Raw genomic sequence first — 20,493 nt, forward strand, 5'->3', positions numbered from 1 at the left:
GGAGGGTTGGAAACTTGAGGAAAAAGCCTGGGAGCTGGATTGTCCTGTGGCACCGGGAAGGTGTGACGGTGATGACTGTCGTGGGGGTGCTGCTAAGGAAAGCCGGCAGTGACAGGTCGGTGCAGGAATCGCTGGGCTGACAGCAGGCGCGATGAGACGAGGCAGGGTCCCAGGCACGGGTCGGCGGCGTCACAACATCAGAGAAGCAGGGCGGTCTGGGGGCTTCGTAGTCCATCGGTACCCTAACGGGTCGTGTCTTCTTAATTGCTGCTTTTTAGCTCAGGATGGTTAATTTATGACTTTTCAGATGGCATGTGATGTGTCTTATACCTTTCCTCCCCCAAATGTAAAATCACAGAATCACAGAATGGTTTGGGTTGGAAGATCATCTAGTTCCAACCCTCCTGCAATGGCCAAAACTCTTCAGCTAACTCCCTTGGAGGAGTCTGGGGCTGCATCCCAGGACTTCAGCTGTCTCCAGAGGAAGCCAGACCTCTCTTGGGATGCCTGGGAGGAGTCCCGATGGGCTACCGGCGTGGAACTGCCTTAACATATACACACCTCCTTGGGTAGCGTCCTTGGAGGGGTCTGGGGCTCCCGAGAGCATCGTGTGTGCTGGGGGAAGGTCCGTGCCCGGTTGCTCTCCAGGAAAACTCCCAGGCATCTCCAGGAGTGCGTTGGCCTCCTCTGGAGACAGCTGAAGTCGCTGACAGAAGCCCGAGACTCCTCCGCAGTAGCTACCCAAGGAGTTTTGTCGATGCTGGAGGCAGGTCCGTGCCCACCAGCTCCCCGGCACTCCTCCCAGGCGCCCCCCTCCACGCACGACGTAGGCGACCCTGCAGGGGAGCAGGCGCTCGCCGTCCGAGGAGGGGAGCACGAAGTCCGTGACTTCGGGGTCCTCTGCTGCTCTGGGGGGGGATGCTCTGCGTAGGACCTGCGTCGGGCAGCCGCGGCTCCCGCGCACGAGCTGGTGGGGGCCAGGGAGAGACGCGTGTCCCCGGGCTCCGCGCCTTCCCCTCAGCCCTCAGCCTGGTGCACGCAAGCTTTTCGGCTGGTTTTTAAGGTCCTGGTCTGTCCTCGGAGGCAACCAAGCTCCAGAGCAATGCGCTGGGAGGTTTTGGGGGAGTTTTTTTGATTTTTCTTTTAAGGATTAATAACACAATTTTTTCTTGCATAGATCATCGCAGCAGCAGCTAAATGTGAAATCAATTCCTGTACCACGCACTTGACAGGGCAATAACCCAAATGTTAATCTCAAGCACCCAACAAGGATTTGTGTCATTGTGCTGGATATCTGCTGCTGGAGACGTATCGAGGAAAGAAACTGCCTGGGGAGCCGCTTATTTTTTCCTTATTTTTCTCTCTTTTTTATCTTATTAATCAAGAGAACTAGTACTTTTGAAGGGTTCCTGCGTTGGTTGGGTAGGAGGAGGGTTGATGCCACGGCAGGCGGTCGCCCCCGGCACCGAGCGCGGTGCTGGGCTGCCCTGGTCTGGTTTGCCGGGCGATCCCGCCGGCGTGAGGGATGCTCTCCGTTGCCTCTTGCTGTCACGGCCCCTCCGTTGCTGAGTTCACTCCATTATAGCCGTAACCCGCTTATTCCTGCAAGGTTATTTCGGCTTTGCTTATTTTCGGTGAGGCTGCCAGCAGCCTGTGCTTCCCTGCGGCACTTTCAGACCACCACAAAGCCCCCTCTGAGCCCTCCCGGACGGCCCCGGTGCCACAGGGAGCTTTGAACGGGCTCGTTTGGGAGGCTTTGGTGAACATCTGGGCACCGATGCCTGCAGCTGCCCACGCTGCCCCCAGAAAGAGCCCCCAAAAAGGGGGGAACAGCTCGGGTCTCAGCCACTCCAGCACGGAGGCCAGCGTCCCAGCCTAAACCACAGCCGTGGGCAGGGCTGAGCCAAGAGCCTGGATCGCTCTGAGAGTCCTTCCAGCCTCCCTATGGGGCAACAGCCTCTCTTAGAGGGGTGGGACAGAGGCACGAGTGACGACGACTTCACCTGCACTCGTGGGGTTCACCCGAGCTCGTGTGCCAGACCCTAAGGCGCGGCAGGGAGGCAGGCGGAGGGTCAAAGGTGGCCGAGTTACGTATGGGCGGCCACAGGGGCTGCCCCAGCCCACCTGCCCTGCGTGGAACCCAGGCCTTCCATCGAGTGTGCCTGGGGCCGCGTGCAGGGCAAGTTACTGCCCTTCCTCGGGGAGGTGGGGACTTCTTCAGCCTCTGCAGCTCAGCCCTGCCTCCTTCCTGCCTGCATCCTCGGGCATCCCTGCAAAAATAAATCGGCTCCGGGGGAAAAATGGGCCCCGTGTCCTTTCGCCTTGCATTTTGGTGATGTCCTGCTCATGTTGCTTCTGTTGCAGGGCAGGCTGACGGACGGGAAGGGGAAAACCATCGACTGCAAGGATGCCATCTTTATCATGACCTCCAACGTGGCAAGCGACGAGATCGCCCAGCACGCTCTGCAGCTCCGACAAGAGGCCATGGAGATGAGCAAGAAAAGGATCGCGGAAAACTTAGGTACCGGTCTTTCAATGTTGTAACCCAAATTCCTAAAGCATCCGCCGCCCCCCCTAACGCGGCAGGCCCCTCTCGTTTCGTCTGACGCCAGCTCAGCCGCCCCTCTGGCAGGGGGGGAGCACCCGCACCCTTCCGCAGTCGCCTCTCGGCTGCTCGCCCCTGCCGCGGGGCCGCACCGAGCCGTCCTCAGGCGCCGCGGCTTTCGGGCAAGCCTCGGGGACGCGCCCCGGCCGGGGGGGAAGGCGGCTGCCGCATCTTTGGGGGGTGTGCCTGGGAAGCCGTGCTTTTGCCTGCTTGGGTGACCTGTTGCTGGGAAGTCCCACGCCCCGATCTCCATCGGCCTCTGCTTTGGGCTCACCCTGTTCTGAAACCCGCGTTATTCCGGATGACGTCCTTGCGCTCTCTCTTCGGAGGAGGCTTTACATCCCAGCTCTCAGCCCCCCTCATCCCGTGCTCTCTTCCCTTTATCTCCTCACCCTTTTCATTCTTTCGGGGCCCTTCCAAATGCTTCCTAGAAAAGTCTGGGGCTGGTACAGGAGCTCGCAAAAAAGAGCAAGGGTGTTGTTTCCTCGCGGTCCTTCCAAAAAAAAACTGGAGCTTCATCAATCTTACTTCGCCTTGGCATGGGAGCCCTGGACCCCCACATCAGGGTCCTTAGGGAATTTTCCAAAAATTAATGAGGCAATCAAAGCAGAACCGAGCAGGGTAAGGGCAGCCTCCGGGGTTTGAATTAAACAATACGTGCAACCCTCCACCGCCTTCACCAGCCGGTTGGTGATAACTCCTCTCTGCTGTGCCACGGGTGGACGGACGGATGGACAGACGGCGATCCCTGCACCAGGGGCCGTCCCCTCCAGCTCTAAGGTGTGCAGCGGTTTGTGCGCACGGACGCTGGCACAGGGAGGACGGGGAAAAGACCGTCTCCGTCGCGTGCTGCCGTGCCTGGGGATAACCAGGCAGCCACGAACAACGGCTGCAACCCTTGTTTTCTCACCATTTTTGAAAAACTCATCAGTTGGGGGTTTTTAAGACCCTTTTATGGTCTTAAATATCTGGCCATGTGTCTTCTGTAGGGTATCTAGCAGCCTGTGCCGTCACGGACACACCGTATTGCCTAAAGGCCGGTCTCGAGAGCTCTGCTCGCCGGTGGAAGTGCCCGGAGCAGCTCAGGTGTGCGCTGCCGGGGTGCCCGGGAACCACAGCCCTCGAAGGGAGCAGGAAAAAGATGCTGGGTTTTGGCATCAAACATATTTTCCAGCTTCTTTCTCACTGTCTCTTCCTTTTTATTTTGAGAAGCAGATGCCAAAGCTGGCTTAATTCAGAATCTTTAAACTTCAGTCAAACTAGGTAAAGGACAAAGCATGCCTGCAACTGAACTTTCAAGAATAACATTTTAAAATGCCAAGCGCTTTTCTGCTAAATGAGGAAAGCATTGAATTTTAATTTCTAGAGCTGTACGGCAGACAGCTGCAGTGAGCGAACGGCGGCGAGAGAGCGTAGCCGGAAAATGCATTTCGGCTCAGAAGCCTGCCCTCAATTGAGTTTCGTGGAGCTCCTTGCAATTTGTGCTGGGTTCTTGGCTTGGAGATCCTCTCGAAGGCAGTGGCCAGGTCAGCGCAAATGCCGGGGTGGGCAGATAAATGGAAAGATAGAGGGAAGGAGCTGCTTCCGCAGCATCTCTGCGTCTGCGAGTGGGAGCAGCAGATGTTACAGGTGGCAAACCTGAATGCCGGGGGCAGCTCTGTCTCCGCTGCCTTCTCCAGCTCTCCCCTTCCAGAATGCCATGCCAAATCCCTGTTACTTATTGAAAAAACTCCTTGGTGTCTTTTAGCAGAAAGCAGAAGAGTGAAACGGGCCAAATCCTTATCACCACAGACCCCCGACTCCGTTTAGGCCGCGTGGGTGGAAGGAGAAGGGGCGATCGCAGAGCGCGCAGCACCGCTTAGCTGCAGGCCAGGATTGGGGGTGGTCCGGCGGAGCCTGAGAGCCCCTGCTGCGGCCGCTGGGGGTGCGGCGATCCTCGTCGAGGCTGCAAAGCTGGGAAAGGCTCCCAGCACCCCGCACCGGGCACCCAGCGCCCAGCGTGGGTCTGTCCCCACCGCCCTGCGTGTCGGGACCCTATCCAGAGCGCCTTGGGTGCGAGGGATCTCCCTCCGAGCATCCCTGCGTTAAATAGCGCGTGGAGTTAAATGAGCGAAGACGGAGGAAGCAGTGAGGTGGTAAAGACAAAGAGAAAAGTGAATTTGGGCGGCAGAGAGGCAAACCCTGCGCTTGAGCCGTCCGTCGGATTCAGAGCGGGGATCCGGGAGCCAGCCAGACCCTGGCTCCATCTGCAGTCGGCGGAGGGAAGTAGACCCCGGCCAGAGCTGTGCCGCAAACAGTCTGAACAGGGGGTTTTGCTCTCTGCCAAGGGGACCGAGGGCCGTTCCTGTGCCCGGCAGAGCGCCGGGAGCCCACGCAGAGCGGCCCCGGGCGACGGTGTGCTCTGTGCATCCTGTAACCGGCACGGGCTCCCCGAGCCCAGCCGCCGGCGGGGGGCTGTGGAGGCCCACCGAGGACTCCGGCTGTCTGGATCCTCCGGGCGGCAGCTCCTGGGGGCGCAGGGCAGAGAGCGGGGGCAGAGCCGGAGCTCTGCGGCCACGCAAGTGAAACACGTCAGCGTGGGGTGCTCTCCTCGGGCGCCCGACGTGCACGGGGGGCAGCCGTGGGTCACCCAGAGCCGGTGTCCGGAGTGTCACGCGCCACGACACCCCACGACCAAACCAAGCGTGGTTGCTGGCACGTGGGGAGGTTCCGGGTCTGTTCTGGACCCCCACCTCGCCCCCCTGCCCGGCCTCCGGCTCCGTGTCACGCTGCTTTGCTCACCAATGCTCTGGGAGCCAGGCAGACGGGAAGCCCGTGTCCCTCCTTACCCACCCCGTGTCCTCCTGTCTTTCAGAGGATGTCCAGATGACCGACAAGATAACCATCTCCAAGCAGTTCAAGGAAAAGGTTATTCGCCCCATCTTGAAGGTACAGATGATTTTTTTTTTCATGGCTTGTGTTTTTTGGTCACTGAGTCATATCCGTGTTCCGCACCCAGCTGTCTCCCAGCTGTGAGATAAGTGGCACGACATCATTTTTTAGTTTTTAGCCATTAAAAAGTAAGGTCAGAACCCACAGAAATAAATAACAGCATCTCATTGACTCCATGCGCTCTTATATTAGAGCAACAACGGAGACAAGAAGGGGGACGTGGCGTGGGAGGTGCTGCGGTGGGGTTTGGGGGTTCTCAGCTCAGCTCCTGCACGGCTGCAGAGGGGCTGGGGAAGCCCGACCGCAGCGCCGCATCCCGACGATGTTAAGATGTTTCTGAAGCACTTCGGGGCGCTGCTTGCCTGGCAGCTCCTACAGACACCAAGAATTTGACCTCCTGGCAGGAGGCTCAGGTCGGAGCCTCGGAACCGGGAGGGCCGGGAGCAGCGAGGGGTGTCACTGTAGGGGGCTGGGGCAGGAGCGAAGAGGCCGGAGCTGGGCTTACAGCGCAGGAGAGATCCATTTCTAGTTCCTCTTGCCACCTCCAGAAGAATTAATTCCTCCTGTAAGCCACGCTGAGAGGTACCCCCGACGACCCGAGATCTGGCAGCAGGGGTTTCCAGCTCCGTGGCACGGGGCGGGATGGCTGCCGGGGCCTGGCAACGCGGGCGCGTGAGCGGCCGGAGGTGGAGGCGATCCCTGGGCAGCTCCAGCCGCTGCCCCTGCCGGCGTCACCAGCGCTGTCCCCGCTGACCTTCGCCCCTCGTCCCTGCAGGCCCACTTCAGACGAGACGAGTTCCTGGGGAGGATCAATGAGATCGTCTATTTTCTCCCTTTTTGCCACTCGGAGCTCATCCAGCTTGTCAACAAGGAGCTGAATTTTTGGGCCAAAAAGGTAAAAAACCATCCACGGCTTTAGAAGCAACTTCTCAGGAGGTGCACGAGCGGGAGGAAATCCCTGCCTAAGCCTTCATCCTCCTGATGGGGAAGCAGAGCGATGGTACACCTTTACCACAGTCTTCGGCACTGTTCAACAGGAGGGGACCCTGCTCGGGTCGGGAGGGACCTCTCGGGACGGTGGGGGATGGTTCCGCCTGCGTTGGGGCAGGGTCGAGCTTCAGGCCACGTTCAGAGACATTATTTGTCTAGTTGGTCTTTGCTCATCTGAGCTCCCCGTGGGGGGTAAATAGGAACGAGGGGACCACTCGCTTGGGTGGTCTGGCCTGGTGGAGCTCTCGCTGCCCTTTCTTCCTAGGCCTGGGGACGCTCGCACCCCACCGTGCTGCCCGTGGGGTCCCCGCTGCTCAAGGATTGTGGTGCCAGGGTTGCTCAAAGGCATCAGTAACTCTTCCTCTTCCTCACCCGGCAGGCCAAGGCGAGGCACAACATCACCCTGCTCTGGGACAGGGAGGTCATGGACGTGCTGGCTGATGGCTACAACTTGCACTACGGTGCCCGCTCGATCAAACACGAGGTAAAGCCGAGGGCGAAGCCCAGGGCATCACCTCCAGCCCGGCTCTGCGCGGGGGGAGTCAGGAGGGGTCTGACCCGCAGAAGAGGGTCCCCCCGGCTCCTGAGAGGAGATGTTCATGGTCTGTGGGGGGAAATGTCACAGCCAGTACACTCCAGAAAGGGACGGGGAATAGGTGTCAGGAACAGCGTGTCCAGCCCTGGTGTGGCCAGCAGGAGCCGGGCAGGGATGGGGCCCCTGTGCTCGGCCCTGGGGAGGCCCCACCTCGAATGCTGGGCTCAGGGTTGGGCCCCTCGGGACAAGAAGGGCCTGGAGGGGCTGGAGCGTGTCCAGAGAAGGGCAGCGGGGCTGGGGCAGGGTCTGGAGCACAAGTGTGCTGGGGGCGGCTGGGGGAGCTGGGGGGGTTTAGCCTGGAGCAGAGGGGGCTGAGGGGAGCCCTTCTCGCTCTCTGCAGCTGCCTGAGAGGGGCTGGAGTGAGGGGGGGGCTGGTCTCTGCTCCCAAGTCACCAGTGACAGGGCGAGAGGGAACGGCCTCAAGCTGCGTCAGGGGAGGTTTAGGTTGGGTGTGAGGGAAAATGCCTTCCCTGCCAGAGGGGTCAGGCCCTGGCACAGGCTGCCCAGAGAGGTGGGGGAGTCACCGTCCCTGGGGGGGTTCAACCACCGTGTAGCTGTGGGACTTGGGGCCATGGGTTAGGAGGCCTGGGGGTGTTGGGTTGGGGGCTGGCCTTGATGATCCCAGAGGTCTTTTCCAACCGTAATGATTCTGTGATTCTATAATTAGGACGAGCAGGAGATTCGGGGACCGAGGGTGGGCAGGAGAGCGGCCCGGCTCCCCGGGAGGCTGCCTGCAGGGCGTTTCTGACGGGAGCTGCTGCTTCTCCCTCAGGTCGAGCGGCGCGTTGTGAACCAGCTGGCAGCTGCCTACGAGCAGGACCTGCTGCCGAGGGGCTGCACCCTGAGGATCACGGTGGAAGACTCGGACAAGCAACTGTTGAAAACCAAGGAGAGCTCTTCCCCTGGAGCGGAGAAAACAAAGACGCCGACCCTGCGGTTGGAGATAGTGGAGAAAGACAGCAAATCCCGAAAACTGGACATCCAAGCGCCTCTGAACCCAGAAAACATCGCTTACTTCTTGTAGGCAGCGAGGAGCACTGCCGGAGCACGCTCTGCCCCAGCGGCTGCCTGCGCGACGCCGCAGGCAGCGGCGCTTGGCAATAAAATACCGTGAGACTCGGAGTGTGCGATGTGGCCACGTCGGTGAGGGCGGGCAGCAGGCGGGACGGGGGGGAGCAAAACCCTGCTCCTGCCGCCTCCGCTGCAGCCGCGGCCGGGCACGGGCGGGCAGGGGCTGCCCCATCAGCCCACGGCTGCTGGCTCTGGGGTGGGCGCGGGGGGGGTCCGGAGCCGGGGCGCTGCACGGCGAGGTGCCGCGCTGCCGTTTGGGGATGTACAGGTGGAGGGGAGCGGGGTTTCGCTTGGCACGAGGGCTTTTTGAGAAAGGGGAAAGCAGATTTCAGACCGTACGGGAGCTGGGGTGTCCGGCGCGGGTAGGATTTGTCCTTCCCTCCGGAGGAGGCTCGCTGCCCAGGCTGGGTTTACTGGGTTGGGCTGCGGCTGGAAGGTGGTGGGACAGGACCGAGAGTGTGACAGCTTGATTTTAAAAACCACCAGGCATTCTGCCTCTGTATTTTGCCCGCTTTTCTCTATTTATTGCAATAAACACGGTGTGCACATACGGCCTCCTGCCTCCGGCCCCGCAGGGTGGGTAGAGCGGCGGCGGGGGTTGCCGCGGGCAGGACGCGTCCCCGGGGGGCTCCGACATCTCCCCGTCCCAGGCGACGTCCCAGTGCAAACCCCCCTCACTAAATCCTCCCCGCTGCTTTTTGTCTGACCTGCTGCTGGGGAATATTTAGTACCTCGGGCTTCGCTTGGCTGCGCGGGTTGTCCCCGGTGCCAGAGCTGGAGCAAAGGTCCCCGGCCCGGACAAATTCCAGTGCCTCTCACTGGGCAGCACTGGATTATTCCTGGGTGTTTGTAGGCGGGAGTCTTCACCCCCCCCACGCTGGGCTTTGCAGACCGACACCGTCCCCGTGAGCTCGGCGGGGACCGATCCTGCCACCAGCCCTGTCTGCGGGTCCCCAGGGCTGGAGTGGGGCTGGGGGCTGAGGGCTGACACCCCCGCCCACAGTCACTCCTCCCGGGTCCTGCCAGCGTGGAGGGCTCCAGGGGTGAGGGTCTCCCCTGAGAGCAGTTTTGGGGTGCATCCCCTCCGCGGTGGAGGATTCCCACAGCGTGGGGAAGCGCTGCCCAGCGCGTCCCTGCGGGGCTGATGGGGCAGATGGGGGAAAATCCCCCCCCCCAGTTTCTCCAGCTTCCCCCGCACACCCAGCTCCGAGCCTCGCCAGGGCTCGGGGAAACATGGGGCTCAGTGGTAGGAGCGATTTCGGGGGGCGAGGGACCCGGCGTGGGGTCCTGAGTACGTGGGATGAGGTGTTCCGTGGTGGGTACCGACTGGGCAAGGGGGAAATCTCTGCCGAAACAGAGCCACCCCACCTTGGGCATGGCCCGAGCTGGTGCTCCATGGGCGCCCTGCTCCTCTCAGCCCCCGTCCGCTGCCCGGGCAGCTCCGGGCTGGCCGTGGGTGGGTGATGGAGCAGGAGAGGGTGAGCCTCTTCCCACCCGGGCGCTGAGACATGGGGGCTGTCAGTGCCCGGGGATCCGGCTGGCTGGGGACGGGGGTCTCCGGCAGCAGGGTTTGGCCTCAAGATGACCAGCAAGGGGACGGCCGGGCGGCCAGAGCGGGCTTCTCCGCCCCTGAAAGGGCTTTGGAGCTTCACGGGGCTTTTCCGCACCCTCAAACTCGGATTTGCTCCAGGTGGAGGAGCAGGAGGAGCTTCAGCCGCCGCCGTGGTGGGGTGGCTGACTCCAACCTGACGGGCGGGAAGGGGAGCTCGCCGGCAGCCGGGGAACTACCCACCCCTTGGGGTGCAGGGGCTTGGGGTCAGGGCTTGGGGAGGGGGTTCCCAAAAACACCAGGATGCTTCACAGGAGAGCGACTGGCATCCCCAAACCTGCTGTCGCCTCCTGCAACGCGATGCTGGCCAACACCAGCCCCACGCTCTGCACGGGCACGGGGGGCTCGGCTCCCTCCGGCCGCAGTGCGGCACCGCGCCAGCCCGCTGCAGGACGGGCAGCACCGGGCCGGCACCGCGGAGCCAGTGGGCAAAGCTGGGGTCCCTGGGGCCCCCCCAGCTGCCAGCCAGGCCCCGAAACCTGGGGGGGCTGCAAGATATGGGGCTGAAAAGCGGGTGATGGTGGGGAGCAGAGCCGAGCGTGCTGTGCCGGGGTGTGCACGGATGTGCTGCGGGACGCTGAGGCCGACCCCAGGGATGAAGCCAGATTCCCTCCTTGCACCCCGCAGGGAGCGGCTCCCTCCGCGCCCCACATGCCCGACCCACTCCAGCACCCGCGTGCCGCCACACCGGCACCCCCACGCCGACACCGCCGGGCCCCGGGCACCCCACACCGGGGCTCTCGTGGGTTCTCCTGCACGGCAGCGGGAAGGGGCCCCATCCCTGCCTGGAGCTGCTGGTTGGGACTTAGGGAGAGCGGGAAGCCCATGGCCAGGTGTGCCGTGGCGTGGTGTGGCGTGCCATGGCGTGGCGTGGCGTGGCGTGGCGTGCCGTGTCGTGCCATGCCGTGCCGTGCCGTGCCGTGCCGTGCCGTGCCGTGCCAGGTCCCCAGGGAGCGCAGCCACGAGGGCCGCTTCGGCAGCAGCGTCCCGGCCGGGGCAGCACTTGGGGGCACACGGGGCCCTTCCCGGATCGTTTTATTTGTTTTTAATTGTGCTGGAGGCGCGGCACCGGCGTCCTCTGAGCAAACAGCAGCGGGTGAAAGGGCTCCCTCTGACAGATCAAATAAATGTGCCACCGCAGCCGGGCCGGGAACAATAAACGGGAGGCAGGATCTGGAGGGGAGAAACATCAGGCTGTGACGGGGGAAATTCAATTACCGCCAGCCTTCAGCCCCGTGCCGGGCTCCTAATTCGATTAGGGGCAGGCGAGCTCCAGCCAGCGGAGGGGCCTCGGTGCGGCCCCGGCTCGGGGCTTTGTCACCGGGAACAAAGCGGCGGCGGCGGCCGGAGGCCTCTGGCACCGCTGGGCCGTGCGCGATGCGGGACCAGCCGCCCCGACGGCAGCGGGGCCGGGACCCGGCGGGGGGGGTCCTGGCCGCAGCACGGGGGTCCCCGTGGGGTGACACAGCTTGGACGGGGCGCGGGACGATGCCGTGGGTGCTGCCGTCGGGCGCATCGTGTGGCAGGGGCTGCGCCTGATCAACGACCCCAGCAAAGCTGGGACTCGAGCTGTGGCCAAAGGGGGACCCGTCTGAGGGGTCCCATGGGAGGGGGTCCCGTCAGAAGGGGGTCTTATCAGCCCCCCCCTTCTCCAGAGGGACCCAATCCCACCTGAGCAGTTGGGTCACGGAGATCCCCCCAGAGCCCAGCGGGAGGGAGGGATGGGGGTCCCTGTCCCCACTCCTGCACCATGCCCAGCCCTCCCTGCTGTCTCTGGCACCCATTCTGGGGGGAGTCAGCCCACGCCCCCACCCCACGGGGCGACGCCGGGCACAACTGCGTGCCCCTGCTGCCAGCACCCACCGAAAACAGGCGGTATCACCCACATCTGCATCCCAGCTCCCACAGGAGGTGCAGGGACACGGGGGGTGCTGCCCACCACCCCTGGCCGGGCTCCCCCCGCTCCTCATCCTCCTCCCTCCCCTCTCCCCCTTCATCCCCCTCATCCTCCTCGCTCCCCCCGCCCCGTCCTGCCCCTGGCTCTGGGTAGCGCTCGCAGCAGCTCCTTGCGTGGCAGATTGCTGCCTAATTAGTTTAGAGGGAAAACTTAATTGAATTAACTTTTTCACAACTCCCGCAGCCTGACAGCCGGGGCGCTCGCTCCGCCGCCAGCCGCCAGCTCCGTGATCTAATTAACTTGTTTAGCAACCTGCCCGCTCGGCCGGCGCAGCTGGGGTGGGTGCGGGTGGGGAGCACCCACCGACCCCTGCCAGCACCCAGGGGGGTCCCCCAGGGTCCCACGCCAAGGACTGGACACGGCCCCCGGCGCAGCAGGGGCACCCGGAGCCAGCCGGGGCTCTTCCCGGTGAGGGGAGCCCGGCCGGGAGCGGGAGCAATGGCTCTGCCCCGCGGGACGCCCCGTTGTGCACCCAGGGGTGCTGGGGGCCCCCCGCTGCCCTCCGGCTCCGAGGATGCTCAACCCTGGGGCAGGGGAGCCCTGTCGTCCCTACTCGAGGCTGACCCCAGGGGATGGGGGGGCCCCTTCCCACGGGAATCTGCGGGGGGTGCAGGGGGACACCATGGGGGCACCCCCACCCCAGCGTGGGCAGTGGGCAGGGGTGGGTGTCCTGAGGGGCCAGGCTGGGAATGGCTGCGATGGGATGGGATGGGATGAGATTGGATGGGGATGGGATGAGATTGGATGGGATGAGACGGTGATGGGATGAGACGGGAATGGGATGAGATGGGATGGGACAGGGGATGACAATGGGGATGGGATAGGATGAGGATGGGAATGGATATGGGATTGGTTGGGCTGGGCTGGGGATGACATTGGGACAGGAATCAGGATGGGATGGGGTGGGATGCGATGGGATGGGGATGGGATGGGATGGGGATGGGATGGGGGTGGGGATGGGGATGGGGATGGGGATGGGATGGGATGGGATGGGATGGGGGTGGGGATGGGGATGGGATGGGGATGGGAAGGGATGGGGTGGGATGGGATGGGATGCGATGGGATGGGATGCGATGGGGATGGGGTGGGATGCGATGGGGATGGGGTGGGGTGGGATGGGATGGGGATGGGATGGGATGGGATGCAATGGGGATGGGATGGGATGGGAAGGGATGGGATGGGATGGGGATGGGATGCGATGGGGATGGGGTGGGATGGGATGAGGATGGGATGGGATGGGATGGGGATGGGGTGGGATGGGATGGGAAGGGATGGGGTGGGGTAGGATGGGAATGGGACGGGGATGGTATAGGGATTTGAGGGTGTGGGATGGGGTTGGGATCGGGTAGGATGGGAATTGGATGGAATCGGATGGGGAAGGGAAAGTGGATGACAATGGAAATGGGATGTATTGGAATGGGGACTTTGCTTGGATGGGATATGATTGGATGGGATAAAATGGATGTGGATGGGGTAGGGTTTGGCATGGGATCAGATGGGATCATTTGGGGATGGGATGGGATGAGATAGGGCAGGGATGGTAATGGGATGGGATAAAGATGAGGATGGGGGTGGGATTGGATGGGGATGTTATGAGATGGGATGGGATGTGGCAGAATGGGATGGGGTGTGATGGGATGTTATGGAATTGGGGTGCAATGGAGGTGAGGACAGGGATGGGACAGCAATAGGGATTGGGTGGTGATGGGGTGGCCTCGGATGCAGCTAGTGATTGGATGGGATGAGGGGTGCTTGGGCATGAGAATTGGTATGGACATGGGATGGGATGGTGTTTGGGGTGGGATGGGATTATATGGGATGGTTTGGTGATTGGGATGGGGATGGGCTTGGGATGGGTATGTTATGGGATGGGATAGGCTGGGGATGGGGACTGGGATATGGGTGGGATGGGGTAGGATGGCTTTTCGGATGCAACAGGATATAATCAGGGGTGGTTTGGGGAGGGGATGGGGATGGGAAGGGGATGGAATGAGGATGGGGCTAGGATGAGGATGTGGATGGGATGGGATCAGAAAGGAATAGTTTGGCTTGGGGATGGGATGGGAAAGGGATGGGATGGGGATTGCATGGGATGGGACCAGAAAGGAATGGGTTGGCTTGGGGATGGGTCTTGTGTGGGATGGGATGGACATGGGATGGGTTTATAGGGAGGGATGGGTGCGCGGCGGAGACGGGGCTGGAGAATGCAGTTGGGAATGGGGCTGGGGATGGCAATGGGACTGGTGCAGGATGCCACTGGTGCTGGCTCCGGGGGGGAGGCCCTGCCGAGTCCCGGTACGCCGCGGGGGCGGGGTGGGCAGAGGGGTCGCTCCCCGCCGCCCCCCGACGTGCGGGGATGCCGGGACCAGAGCGGGGCGGCGGGGTGCGGGGCTCGGCCGGCTCCCACGAAGGGTTAAGGGCGGGTGGGGAGGGGTGGGGGTGGGGGGGCGTGGGGGGCGGCTCCTCCCGCTCCTGCCGTCCCCGGGAGATATTGTCATGCAAAAGCCCCCGGCGAGCGCAGCCTTTGTCCGCCGCTCCCCCCGCCGGTATATTTACGGGGCGCGGCGGCCCGGGGCGGGCCGGGGCGGCGGATGGCGGGGGCGGGCCGGGGGCCGGCGGGCAGGCGGCGGCGGTAACGGGCGGGCGGCAGCCGGGACCGCTCCATGTTCGCCATGGACTACTCCTACCTCAACTCCTACGATTCCTGCGTGGCCGCCATGGAGGCGTCCGCCTACGAGTTCAGCCCCTGCAGCCAGGCCGGTTCCTTCCAGTACAGCCCCATGCGGGGGGGCTTCGGCGCCGGACCCGCCTGCCCCCCCCTCGCCTCCGCCAGCTGCGCCCTGGGCGCCCTGCGCGACCACCAGCCCTCGCCCTACTCGGCAGGTAACGGACCCGGGGGCCCCCCGACCCCACTGTCACCGAGGGGACCCCCCCGACCCACCCCCAGCATCCGCTGGTCGGGAGCGCGGAGCATCCCCCCCCCCGCCCCCGCCGCTGCCCCGGGCCGGCGGTGCTCGGTACGGCCGGTGCTCGGTGCCGTCGGTGCTCGGTGGACCATCGGCTCCCGCTGCCCGGTGCCGCCGGTAACGACTGCCGTCGGTGCTCAGTACGGCCGGTGCTCCGTGCCCTCCATCCCCGGTACCGCCGGTGATCGGTGTCGCCCGTTCCCGGTGCCCTCGGTCCCCGGTACCGGCGGTGATCGGTATCGCAGATGCCCGGTGCCGGCGGTGCTCGGTACTGTCAGGGCTCGATGCCATCGGGAACAACTGCCGGCGGTGCCCGGCGCCATCGATTCCTGGTACCGCCGGTGCCCGGTACAGCCGGTGCCCGGCGCCATCGATTCCTAGTACCGCCGGTGCTCGGTGCCCTGGATCCCCGGTACCGCCGGTGCTCGGTACGGCCGGTGCCCGGTGCCCCCGATCCCCCGTACCGCGGACGCCCGGTGGGTGGTCGCGGAGCTCCCGAGGTCCCCGAAGCGGCGGCGGCCCCGGAGCGGGGCTGGGCGGGGGTCGCTGCCGCCGGGCCCCCCCTCCCCGCTCCGCTTTCGTTGTCGCCGCGGACGCGCTACCCGCGGATGCGCCGACAACGAAGGGACCGTCGGACGGTACCGACCGCCCCCCACCCGCCCCGGCCCAGGTCCCGCACCGCGTCGCCCCCGCCCCCGCCGCCCCGGCCCCGCGTCCCGCCGCGGGGGCGCCGGCGGCAACGAGAGGAGGGACCCGGGGGGCGCGGGGATGCAGCGCCCGAGCCCCGCCGCCGCCGTGCCCGGGGGTGCTGCCCGCCCTGCCCGGTGTGTCCCTGCCCGCGTCCCTGCCCGGTGCGTCCCTGCCCAGTGCGACCCTGCCCGGTGCGTCCCTGCCCGGTGCGACCCTGCCCAGTGCGACCCTGCCCGGTGCGTCCCTGCCCGGTGCGTCCCTGCCCAGTGCGTCCCTGCCCGGTGCGTCCCTGCCCAGTGCGTCCCTGCCCGGTGCGTCCCTGCCCGGTGCGTCCCTGCCCGGTGCGTCCCTGCCCGGTGTCGCTGCCCGGTGTGTCCCTGCCCGGTGCGTCCCTGCCCCGCGTCCCTGCCCGGTGCGTCCCTGCCCGGTGTGTCCCTGCCCGCGTCCCTGCCCGGTGCGTCCCTGCCCGGTGTCGCTGCCCGGTGCGTCCCTGCCCGGTGCGTCCCTGCCCGGTGCGTCCCTGCCCGGTGTCGCTGCCCGGTGCGTCCCTGCCCGGTGCGTCCCTGCCCGCGTCCCTGCCCGGTGCGTCCCTGCCCGGTGCGTCCCTGCCCGGTGTCGCTGCCCGGTGAGACCCTGCCCGGTGCGTCCCTGCCCGGTGCGTCCCTGCCCGGTGCGTCCCTGCCCAGTGCGTCCCTGCCCGGTGTCCCTGCCCGGTGCGTCCCTGCCCGGTGCGTCCCTGCCCGGTGCGTCCCTGCCCAGTGCGTCCCTGCCCGGTGTCCCTGCCCGGTGCGTCCCTGCCCGGTGTCCCTGCCCGGTGCGTCCCTGCCCGGTGCGTCCCTGCCCAGTGCGACCCTGCCCGGTGCGTCCCTGCCCCGCATCCCTGCCCGGTGTCGCTGCCCGGTGCGTCCCTGCCCGGTGCGTCCCTGCCCGGTGCGTCCCTGCCCGGTGTCGCTGCCCGGTGTGTTCCTGCCCGGTGTCGCTGCCCGGTGTGTCCCTGCCCGGTGCGTCCCTGCCCGGTGCGTCCCTGCCCGGTGCGTCCCTGCCCGGTGTGTCCCTGCCCGGTGTCGCTGCCCGGTGCGTCCCTGCCCGGTTCATCACTGCCTGGTGCGTCCCTGCCCGGTGCGTCCCTGCCCGCGTCCCTGCCCGGTGCGTCCCTGCCCGGTGCGTCCCTGCCCAGTTCATCCCTGCCCGGTGCGTCCCTGCCCCACGTCCCTGCCCGGTGTCGCTGCCCGGTGCGTCCCTGCCCGGTTCATCACTGCCTGGTGCGTCCCTGCCCGGTGTGTCCCTGCCCGGTGTCGCTGCCCGGTGTCGCTGCCCGGTGTGTCCCTGCCCGGTTCATCCCTGCCCGGTGCCCCTGCCCAGTTCATCCCTGCCCGGTTCATCCCTGCCCGGTGTGTCCCTGCCCGGTTCATCCCTGCCCGGTTCATCCCTGCCCGGTGCGTCCCTGCCCGGTTCATCCCTGCCCGGTTCATCCCTTCCCGGTTCATGCCTTCCCGGTGTGGCCCTGCCGTGTGGGCCCTGCCCGGTGCATCCTGCCTGCCCAGCCCAGTACACCGAACCCGGTGCACCCCTGCCCTCCCTGCCCGCAGGGCCAGCCCCGCTCATGCCATCCTCTTCCTCCCCAGTGCCCTACAAATTCTTCTCGGACCCGTCGGGCATCAATGAGAAGCGGAAGCAGCGGCGGATCCGGACGACGTTCACCAGCTCCCAGCTGAAGGAGCTGGAGAGGGTCTTCGCCGAGACGCACTACCCAGACATCTACACCCGCGAGGAGCTGGCCCTCAAGATCGACCTCACCGAGGCCCGGGTGCAGGTGAGCTGCCGGCGGGTCGTGGCTGGGGGCCCGGCGATGGCGGGGGGGGGGCTCTGGTGCCACCACACCCGGAGCTGGGGTGCAGGTGGCTGCGCCCCGACATCGGGCTCAGGCCGGGAGCCTGCCCAGGCCCCGGCCGCTTCGCTGCCTGCGTTGGGGTCGTGGCGGGGGAGCAGCGGGGACTCGCTGCAGGGATCCCCCCCACCGTGACTCAGATGAGTCCGTGTGTTTTCTGGGCGCCCTGGCCGGGACCGGGGATCGGCTGGGATGGGGGGGACAGGGAGGGGCCCGGCACCCGGCTCTGTCACCGCAGCGGCAAGGGGATGGGACGCCGCAGCACCGTGAGCTTCATTGCAGTCCCAAGCGCTTCGAGGTCGGGCGGATTTGTGAAGGTGGTGGGGGACGGACGCCAGCCCCGTGGTGGTGCAGCGCCCCCTCTGTGGTTCCGACCCCCCCCCGTGGGTTCTGACCCCCCGTCTGTGGGTTCTGACCCCCCCCGTGGGTGCAGACCCCCCACTTTGTCAGCACCACCGTCCCCACGGGGTGCCCGGTCTCGCTGCAGGGAGAGGCACTCAGTGGGACGATGCCCCTCGGAGGGACTCAGCCAGGGTGACCCCTCCGGAGAGGGGGACACTGCTCGGGGGGAGAATAAGGGCGGGTGACACCCCACAGTGGGAGGGGGTCTGTCCATCAGCCTCCCCAGCCCGGATGCCGCAGCACTGGGGTGCACAAGGCTCAGGGAAGGGGACCCCACCCAGCCTCAGCCCCAGCTCCCCTCTGGGTTTGGGTGGAAAATGGGTGGTCTGGGGCAGCTCCTGCTCCCCCCCGCGTGGGCCCAGGCACTGCGGGGCTCTTGGGCACTGTGGGGGACCCCAGGGATGGGGAAACCATGGGGCTGGGGAGGGTCCTGGTCCCCAAGGATGGGCACCCACAGGGCTGCCCCCTCCCCATCCGCCCGGGTGTCCCTGCAGAGCCCCCTGCCATCGCGGTGCTCGTGCCGCAGCACCGCAGCAGTGCCAGCGCCCGGCGTCAACACCGCAAAGCCCATCGCTGGTTTTAAATATATTGACACCCGCCCCCCCCCCAAAACCCCCCCGTGCTGTGGAAAACGTTTCACCCGTGGGATTGGGGGCGCTGCGAGGGGCACCCCAGGGCGAGCACCCCGGCGTGGCGGGGGTGGGGGGGCTGCAGAGCTGTCCACACCCCACGGGTTCCCCAAAGTCGTGGGGATCGTGGCGCAGGGTCCTCCCATTCCCTCCATCCCCCCCCCGCCCAGGTCTGGTTCCAGAACCGCCGAGCCAAATTCCGCAAGCAGGAGCGGGCGGCCAATGCCAAGGGCGCCGGCACCGCAGCCGGCACCACCGGCAAGAAGTCGGAACCGCGCTCTTCCTCGGAAGACGACGAGTCCAAGGAGTCCAACTGCAGCCCGACACCGGACAGCACGGCATCCCTGCCTGCCGCCGGCAGCCTCGGCAGCCCCGGCAGCAGCCTGAGCCCCAGCCCCAGTGCGGGGCCACCCATGGGACCCGGCCACCCCCCCCAGCCCCTCAAGGCACCCATCTGGCCTGGCGTGAGCACCAGCAGCGGCACCGCCAACGCCGCTGACCTGCTGAAGGCTTGGCAGCCCGCCGAAGCCGTGCCGGGACCTTTCTCCGGCGTCCTCTCCTCCTTCCATCGGAAGCCCAACGCCCTCAAGACAAACCTCTTCTGATGCGCCGGTCGCCGGATCCGGCCGCACCGAACCCCCCCCGGCCCCCCCACCGCCGCCCCGCACCCTCCACCCCAACGCTCCCACCGCGGACCCAGCAATGATGCTCCGGCAGAGAGATGGACTGGGGACCCCCCCCACCCCCACCAAATCCCTGCCTGGCCACCCACACCAGAGGCTGCTCCCTGGGGGGGACCACGGGACCCCCCCCCCACCCTCTTCCAGACCCTGCGCCGATGGGATGGACCCAGAGCTCGGGGCAGCCCCTGCCACTGGCTCCTGCCCACACCGTGGTGGTGCAGGATCATGGGGGTGCAAAGGGGGGGGACGGCAGCCCCCGGCCCGGCTGGTGTGTCTGGGTGTAGCCATTGCTCCAGCATGCTTTTGGGGGGCTCCTGGTGCACTCCAGGAGTGAGGGCAGCCGTGGGGCTCCCCACAGTGCTGTGGATGCTCCAGCATTGGGCAGCCCCCCCCACAGGAGACCCCTCCCTCCTCCATGGGGTGAGGAAGCACTTTAGGGTTGGGGGCTCTGGGGGCCGCGGAGTGAGCAGTGCCTGGGAATTCGGCAGCAAGAGACCCCTCAGCACGGGGGACGGGGGTGATGCCCCCCCCCCAATCCCACCTGCGGACATGGATGTGCCCCCACCCACAACAGCACCCCAGCCTGGCAGGCCTGGAGAGGAGGAGACACCCCGCCCCGGGTGCGATGGGATTTTGAGGGGCAAACGCAAGACCTGGGCTTTGCGCTCACCGGCAACGCTGCGGATGCTGCCAACGGGGACGAGGCACCGGGAACTGTCACCGTCCTGCTGTGCCAGGGCCGAGCCGCCCCGGTGACACCGCAGCTCCCCCGGAGAGGGGCTGGCACAGGATGGACCCCCCCCGAGCAGATTGTGGGACCCCCCGAAGGAGCCGCGACCCCTCGCTGGCCGTCACCACCGTGCTGGGAGCGGGAAGGAGGCTCCCGCCGGAGCTGGCGCGGCTGCAGCCGGCATCACCCAGCACACCACCGCTCGGCAGCGACCTCGCAGAGGGTCCTGGGGGGTCCCGGGGTGCAGCTCGGCCCCTTGCCCCCACTCGCCGGTGCTGCCCGTGCCGGTGGGCTTCGCGGTGAGCGTCGGCGTGGCCGTGCCGGCGTCCCTGTCTGTGTGTCTGCGCAGCGGCAGCAGCGGGTCCCCGTCCCCTCCCCACTGAGGGTCCCCCATCCCCGTCCCGGCTGAGGTGGGTTTGGGTTTCACCTTTTTTCTTTCTGGGTTGTTTTTTTTTTTTGTTGTCGTTTTTAACCGTTCTGTAATTTATTGACCCCGTTTGCAAATGACACTAATCCAAATAAAACTTAATTTATTGAAGATTTCACTGGGTCCCTGCCCTTGCTGCAACACCCCCCACCCAACCACCCCACAGCTACAGACTGGGGGGGGTCTGCGCAGCCGAGCCCCCGCCCCGAGGCCCCCCGAGCTAGCCAGGGGCCCCCCAGGTGTTGCTGGGGTGCCACAGACCCCCAGCCCTATCACCTTAGGCATGTTTTGGGCCCCCCCCCAAAAGACCCTGAGCAGCT

At 65.7% G+C, this 20,493-nt stretch overlaps 2 protein-coding genes across 2 annotated transcripts in view; both read left to right on the plus strand.

Moving 5' to 3' along the window:
- Positions 1 to 8,742, plus strand: part of CLPB (ClpB family mitochondrial disaggregase) — an 86,688-nt gene extending 77,946 nt beyond the window's left edge. Inside the window, exons 12-16 of the mRNA XM_064441621.1 lie at positions 2,365 to 2,521; positions 5,460 to 5,533; positions 6,312 to 6,431; positions 6,906 to 7,010; positions 7,894 to 8,742. Of these exons, the coding sequence (XP_064297691.1) occupies positions 2,365 to 2,521; positions 5,460 to 5,533; positions 6,312 to 6,431; positions 6,906 to 7,010; positions 7,894 to 8,145 (708 nt within the window). The 3' untranslated portion in view covers positions 8,146 to 8,742. The remainder of the gene's footprint in view (positions 1 to 2,364; positions 2,522 to 5,459; positions 5,534 to 6,311; positions 6,432 to 6,905; positions 7,011 to 7,893) is intronic.
- Positions 8,743 to 14,303: 5,561 nt separating this feature from the next.
- PHOX2A (paired like homeobox 2A) lies at positions 14,304 to 20,275 on the plus strand. Its single transcript, XM_064441613.1, has 3 exons — positions 14,304 to 14,641; positions 17,040 to 17,227; positions 18,504 to 20,275. Exons 1-3 carry the CDS (start codon positions 14,422 to 14,424, stop codon positions 18,936 to 18,938), a joined length of 843 nt encoding a protein of 280 aa, XP_064297683.1. The 5' UTR covers positions 14,304 to 14,421; the 3' UTR covers positions 18,939 to 20,275.
- The last annotated feature ends 218 nt before the right edge of the window (positions 20,276 to 20,493 follow it).

The sequence above is a fragment of the Phalacrocorax carbo genome, chromosome 1 (assembly GCF_963921805.1).
Source record: "Phalacrocorax carbo chromosome 1, bPhaCar2.1, whole genome shotgun sequence".
Classification (NCBI taxonomy): Eukaryota; Metazoa; Chordata; class Aves; order Suliformes; family Phalacrocoracidae; genus Phalacrocorax; species Phalacrocorax carbo.